This window comes from Berghia stephanieae, chromosome 15 (genome assembly GCF_034508935.2).
Source record: "Berghia stephanieae isolate SIO BIC M18660-M18661 chromosome 15, UCSD_Bste_1.3, whole genome shotgun sequence".
In the NCBI taxonomy this organism is placed as follows: Eukaryota; Metazoa; Mollusca; class Gastropoda; order Nudibranchia; family Aeolidiidae; genus Berghia; species Berghia stephanieae.
In genome coordinates this window covers 25,001-32,500 of record NC_088374.1, presented here as the reverse complement: position 1 = coordinate 32,500, position 7,500 = coordinate 25,001, and the positions used below count along the sequence as shown (strand labels likewise).

Here is a 7,500-nt window from a genome sequence, read left to right as displayed (position 1 = left end):
CAGCAGTCCTCAATTTTTCACTCTTTTACTATGAATGTGATTTGAAATTGCATTTCTGATAATAACTGTAACTGTATTTTAAATAACTTGTCATGAATATGTATGTATTCTGTTTAAAATCAATTTTCTCTATTTATTTAAATATAACGATTCTCTTTTCAAATGTGAATAGCGTCTGCCTTATGTAAGATTATAACAAAATTCAAACTTCAAATCGTCCATAAAGGGTGCCTCTATTCATAAATGTAATTGAATGGGATTTGATTGTCTTACGACTCCCGACAGGTTTTGACTAATCAGACTGTACACACTCACAAACACCCACACACACAAACACACACACACACACATATATATATATATATATATATATATATATATATATATATATATATATATATATATTATATATATAAGGATCAGTTAACCCAGTGAAAAAAAATCACATTAGTTCAACATTGATATTTGACATACCCAAGTATTCTTGGAAGCGAGCTGAATGGTTCTGGAGGTCACTGATGTCTTTCATTACTGAAAATAGAGACATGATTAAACATTAAAACCAATTTTCCATGAACTCTTTAACTACATGTTCTTCGTCAGTAATTGACTTGGTCTATCCATTCATGATAACAATATATGCAACAGTCATAGAATCTCTCAAATATGGATACATACATTTGTTTATTACTATACAAATAATGTGCTTTGGAGTAACACTACAATTATTACAACTAAGATGAACTTTCAGCTAGTAGTAGTAGAAGTAGTAGTATTAGTAGTAGTAGGGGTGGTGGTGGTGGTGGTGGTGGTTTTGGTGGTGGTGGTTTTGGTGGTGGTGGTGGTGGTGGTGGTGGTTTTGGTGGTGGTGGTGGTGGTGGTGGTGGTTTTGGTGGTGGTGGTGGTGGTGGTTTTGGTGGTGGTGGTGGTGGTTGTATTGGTGGCGGTGGTTGTTGTGGTGGCTGTTGTTGTTGTGGTGGTGTTGGTGGCGGTGGTGGTGGTGGTGGTGGTGGTGGTGGTGGTGGTGGTGTTGGTGGCGGTGGTGGTGGTGGTCGCGGTGGTGGTAGTGGCGGTGGTGGTAGTGGCGGTGGTAGTGGTGGTGATGATGGTCGTGATGGTGGTAGTGGTGGTGTTGGTGGTGGCATTGGTGGCAGTGGTAGTGGTGGTGGTGGTGGTAGTGGTGGTTGTGGTGGTAGTGGTGGTGATGATGGTTGTGAAGGTGGTAGTGGTGGTGTTGGTGGTGGCATTGGTGGCAGTTGTAGTGGTGGTTGTGGTGATGATAATGGTGGTGGTGGTGGTGTTGGTGATAGTAGTGGGGGTTGTGGTGATGGTGGTGGTGGTTGTGATGGTGGTGGTGGTGGTGGTGGTTTTGGTGGTGGTGGTTGTGGTGGTGGTGGTGGTAGTTTTGGTGGTGGTGGTGGTGGTGGTGGTGGTGGTTTTGGTGGTGGTGGTGGTGGTGGTTTTGGTGGTGGTGGTGGTGGTGGTGGTGGTGGTGGTGCTGGTGGTTTTGGTGGTGGTGGTGGTGGTGGTGGTTTTGGTGGTGGTGGTGGTGGTGGTTTTGGTGGTGGTGGTGGTGGTTGTATTGGTGGCGGTGGTTGTTGTGGTGGTGTTGGTGGCGGTGGTGGTGGTGGTGGTGGTGGTTGTGGTGGTGGTGGTGGTGGTAGTGGCGGTGGTGGTAGTGGCGGTGGTAGTGGTGGTGATGATGGTCGTGATGGTGGTAGTGGTGGTGTTGGTGGTGGCATTGGTGGCAGTGGTAGTGGTGGTGGTGGTGGTAGTGGTGGTTGTGGTGGTAGTGGTGGTGGTGCTGGTGATAATGGTGGTGGTGGTGGTGTGTGATAGTAGTGGTGTAGTGGTGATGGTTGTGGCGGTGATGGTGGTGGTAGTGATTGTGATGGTGGTGATGATGATGGAGGTGGTGGTGATAGTGGAGGTAATGGTTTTGGTGAAGGATCATGGTGATGGTGATGGTCGTGTTGGTACTAGTGGTAATGGTGGTGCAGTGGTGGTAATGGCAGTGGTGGGTGTGGTGGTGAGGTTGGTGGTGATGTTTGTGATCGTGGTCTTATGGTTGTTGTAGTAGTGGTGGTGGTGGCGGTGGTGGTGTGCGGTGGTAGTGATGGTGGTTGTGGTTGTGATGGTGGTATTGGTGGTGTTGGTGGTGGTGGTGGTGGCGGTGGTAGTGATGATGTGTGGTTGTGTGATGTGGTAGTGGTGGTGTTGGTGGTGGTGGTGGTGGTGGTGGTAGTGATGATGGTTGTGGTTGTGATGGTGGTGGTGGCGGTGGTGGTGGTGGTGGTGGTGGTGGTGGTTGTGGTTGTGATGGTGGTAGTGGTGGTGTTGGTGGTGGCATTGGTAGCAGTGGTAGTGGTGGTGGTGGGGGTGGTATTGGTGGTGGTGGTGGTAGTGGAGGTAATGGTTGTGGTGGAGGGTGATGGTGGTGGTGGTGGTGGTGGTGGTGGTGGTGGTGGTGGCGGTAGTAGTTGTATTAATGGTGGTGGTAGTGGTGGTAATGGCGGTGGTAGTGTTCGTCGTTGTGGTGGTGATGGTGGTATTAATGATGATGACGACGACGACGATGACGGACGACGTCGAAGACGACGACGATGAATGATGATGATGATGATGAGATGATGATGATGATGATGATGATGATGATGATGATGTATGATGATGAGGATATTGATAAATAAATAGAATAAGCTTCTCACCAAATACAGAGCTGAGTCCCAGCAGGGTGACCAATACTGTCATGGAGATCATCTTTGGTTCTGCTTTTCTGAAATGTCGTCTCGAGGATGAAGTTGCCGATACTGAATGTAATGCCGAAAACTGCAGTTTATATACACTTCAATCAATGACAGTTCCATCACGTGAGTTTTGAAAAATATCGCTCAGGAATTTGTAAGTGCAGCGAAAAATGTATCTTTATTAATGTATTATTTTAAAATGACTCTTCCTATTTTCATCCTACTATTAAAGAGTCTCGAAATAGAAAATTCGTTTATTAGAAATGCCCATTTAATCCAATGTCTCCCTCATAAATTACTCTGATTTCTAAAAAAAAATGTTGAGAATAATTATACATATCTATCTATATATTAATTTGATTATTGTCATTAATTTCAAATTATGTTTATTATAATTATTATTATTGTGACATTTTGATTGAAACTCCCTCTTTTCTTGTTAAATGACAAAATATGCAGTTTTCAATAAATAATGAAATTGGAAATCCATGTTCTCAAATGTATCAAGAAACAATTTTTATTGTCTTGTCATATGTTAAAGAAAAAGAAAATTCAATGTGAACAACATAGTTTATGATGCATTCGGATAAAGGAAATAGTCGGTTATTATGATCATCTTTTTTTCTTGTGTACATTCCTCATTTACGGATCAAAACTTGCTACAAGAGTTGGTTCAAGATGCGCTCACAAAATTGTCAAAATAACCAAAAGTGCTGACGACATAATCCTGCAGGCATTCGTGTAAACAGGATGTTAGATAACATTTAAAATAGAAACCGTTATCCTCGGGAAACTCAAGAGGTTGTGAGATGAGATGGAGATGAAAGTTAATGAAAATCTTGTGATGTTTTAAGTGGTCCAGATGGGTTCAGTTAATTGGCTCGAGTGTTGTACGCCTTAGAATAATAACATCGCATAATATCAAGTGGCGGATAATACGTCAGCATATTTTAAGATCATCGTGAACGATGAATGTCAAGGACAATATTATGGTATGTTTTATAACAGCAATACACAATGTTATTAATAATAAGCATGGATTTCCCACCCTCTCTCTTTCGTTCTATCTCTCTTCAAACTAAAAAACAAAGAAAAATAAACTCTCCCAACAAATTGTAAGACATCGAAGGTTGCCACTTTGGTGTTTTGATATGTAATTCTAAAAATCTTTTGGCCACATGATTAGCTTTTCATTATAAAACAATTAGAATTGCGACACATTAAAAATGTATTTAATCTTATCAAGTTTTCAGACAAATTACATTATATAACATCCAATATGATAATTAACAAATCTAAACTCACAAAACAAAGGAAAATATGTAATAAAAGAAGTACCGAAAATATTTAGCAGAAGAAAAATGAACTTTTAGACATTTTTATGTAAACTGTTTTTTAAACGTAATCAGTCTGATAATCTTGACAAAATCTACTACTACTACTACTACTACTACTACTACTACTACTACTACTACTACTACTACTACTACTACTACTACTACTACTACTATACTACTACTTACTAATACTACTACTACTACTACTACTACTACTACTACTACTACTACTACTACTACTACTACTACTACTACTGCTGCTGCTACCACAACAACAACAACTACTACTACTACTACTACTACTACTACTACTACTACTACTACTACTACTACTACTACTACTACTACTACTACTACTACTACTAATACTACTACTACTACTAATACTACTACTATTATTATTGTTATTATTATTATTATTATTATTATTATTATTTATTATTATTATTATTATTATTATTATTATTTATTATTATTATTATTATTATTATTATAACGAGAAGTTATATCTAAGCACGGCATGTGAGTGGTAAAAATGTCAACGTGACCTGTACACCCTTACTACTGCAATGAGGAATAAATGTACGGTGAATTGCATGCAATAGCGGGCTTTGTGTCTGTCAGCTTTTTAAAATATTAATAATAATATAATGATGATGATGATGTTGATAACAAAATAATGATGATAATAATAATAATAATAATAATAATAATAATAATAATAATAATAATAATAATAATAATAATAATAATAATAATAATAATAATAATAATAATAATAATAATATAATAATAATAATAATAATTAATAATAATAGATAGACAGCTCGGTAGAATACTCCTCTCAAATCCTGTCACTAGCCTCAATCATCCTGACGTGAAATACTTCATAAAAGTTTCGGGCTCAAAAGCCTCCTTCAGCAACTTTTTTTTGATGTTGTTGTTGTTTGCCGAAGAAGGGTTTTGAGCGCGAAATGTTCTGGCCCAGTTATATTCATTGATTGTTTATTACTTTACACAACCCACAAATTCTTGCCAGTTTGTATCACTTTGTCTAGTGAAATAAATAATATGCAATATCTTGACTAGTCACAGTGAAATAAATGCCTTCCTTGTCTTTTTTTTTCACTCAAGTGGAAAATGTGGCCACAGTCCGTATAAATGGGAACGGAGAATAGATATTGTCAAGAGGACGTTCATCCCGTTTAGCCGTCTACAAACCTACCAGGAATTGATTATGAGAGAACAGGGTTTGTTTATCATTGAATTATTTAACTCAATACACATTATATATGTATCTAGCCAACCTATGATGAAACAGTTAGAAAGTGAATTCGATCAATAAAAACCCTTCAAATAATGTGTATGAGCCCATTAGTTATAAAAAAAGCGATATTTTTCTAGATAATGGGACCAATACCTACAGAATCAAATCTTTACGTTGGGTGAATACGCAACTTATGGATCAATTTTAACCAGTTTTTATTTCAAGGGTTTGGCGTCTACTTTCGTGTTTGTTACAAACGGATTTTTAAATAATAAGATTGGAGTCCCAGTTATCCAATGTCCAATAAATCGATTTTTGAAGGATGCTTTCTGCTTACAATATGTTGTTATAAACAAACCAATAAAATGTGTATAAATAAATAGTGCGTAATATATCTCTCGTCTCTTATCTGGTAGAACACTGTAATTCAGCGACGTAGATTCCATGTCCTAAATTGGACGTAACAAATTAGATTCACGCCCATCGTGTAGGATGTTTTCAAGCAGATCATCTCGACCTGGCTCATCCTGTTGACACTTAAAACGACTTGGAGTTGCACTTATCACATCAATTATAGAACGAAAGAAATTAGCGCGGGAAGATAAACCTTAATAAACATGTTTTGGTTTTCCTTTAAGTCCATTATTTTTATCAGAAGCGTTGATACAATGGCCAAGTGGAATGGGATGTGGAAATACGTGCGTGAGATAATGTCGTGTTAGGTTGTACCAGGCCAGGCTTTAGTAGATTGGAGTATGGAAAGTAGATCCAAATGTATTTGTGGAAAGACTAGTGAGTTACAACGAGATAGATATTAGTTTTGGTGATGGTGGCCGTGGTGGTGGCCGTGGTGGTGGCCGTGGGGGTGGCCGTGGTGTTAGCCATGGTGGTGGCCGTGGTGGTGGCCGTGGGGGTGCCCGTGGTGGCAATCGTGGTATCATGGTAATGGCGGTTGCTATGAATATGATTATTATATGGACTAAGTTGGTTTTGGTGGAGGTAGTGGTCGTTGTCTTGGGAATGTTGTTGTTTAAGATGTCGTGAGGGTACTGGTGGTGGTGATGGTGGTGGTGATAATAAAATAAGGTAATAAATAAACAAAATTCATATTATTCATCCAAAAGGGGAAATTTCTTTCTAAGGTCTATTCCTACGGAAGTCTTGAATAACTCAGGCGTCAGCCGCAGTGCAGCGCCTCAAATTGAGCTACCTTTTTCAAGGCATATAGCTCAGTGTGTAATCGAACTCGGTACCTTTCGGGTACGAAGCAAGGCTTGTATTACCGAGCCACGCTGTCCCATGGTAGTGGTAGTGCAAGTGGGTAAAGAGGTGGTGGGGTGGTTGTTGTAGGGGTGTGGTGGTAGTTATGATGACTCTGGTAGTGATGGTGGTGGTGGTGGTGTTGAAAGTGTTGAAAGTGGTGGGAGTGTTTATTATGTATTGTTTATTAGTATTGATGATGGTGATGATGATGATGGTGGTGGTGATGTTAGTGATGGTAATCTTGATGGTTGTGGTGATGATGATTGTGGTGTGGTTGTGTTGGTGTTGGTCGGAGTCATAATGGTGGTGGTAGTGATGATTGTAGTGATGGTGGAGATGCTGGCGATGGTGATGATGGTGTTGGTGACGTTGGTAGGATGGTGGTGGTGGTAGCTGTGGTGGTAGTGATGGCAGTACTGGTGTAGGTCGTGATGGTGGTAGGGTGTTGGTGGTAGGGTTTATGGTGGCGGTGGTACTGGTAGTAGTGGTGTTGCTGGTGTTGCTTTTATTGTGGTGAAGTGGGGAATAAGGTTGCAGTGATTGAGATGGTGGTTGTGGTGGTGATGGTAGCGGTGGTAGTGGTGGTGCAACTGTTGAAAGTATTGTGGTAATAATGATGGTGCTGATATAATGCAAAGTTTATAATCTTTAGACAAATGAATGTGGAAAAACCACATATACATGTTTGGCTGATAATATTTGTCTTATTTCCTCAACATAAGTTGCATGAATTCAGCAGCCCAGGCACATTTAATAATCATTGAGAGATTGCTTGGCAAAGCATTTTCCCTGCCACAATATACAACAAAATGATTCCATAGATTTGGAACTAGAGATTAGAAGCGTGTCATTCGTTGCTATGTCTGGCAATCGTGATAGAATAGAA

The 7,500-nt window shown here is 39.6% G+C and overlaps 1 protein-coding gene across 1 annotated transcript in view; it reads right to left on the bottom strand.

Annotated features, from left to right (window-relative positions):
• LOC144960734 (complement C1q-like protein 2) overlaps positions 1 to 2,793 on the bottom strand; it is a 10,350-nt gene extending 7,557 nt beyond the window's left edge. The window contains exons 1-2 of the mRNA XM_078894025.1: positions 2,709 to 2,793; positions 475 to 531 (exon numbers count right to left, since the gene is read on the bottom strand). Of these exons, the coding sequence (XP_078750151.1) occupies positions 475 to 531; positions 2,709 to 2,760 (109 nt within the window). The 5' untranslated portion in view covers positions 2,761 to 2,793. The remainder of the gene's footprint in view (positions 1 to 474; positions 532 to 2,708) is intronic.
• Between the last annotated feature and the right edge of the window lie 4,707 nt (positions 2,794 to 7,500).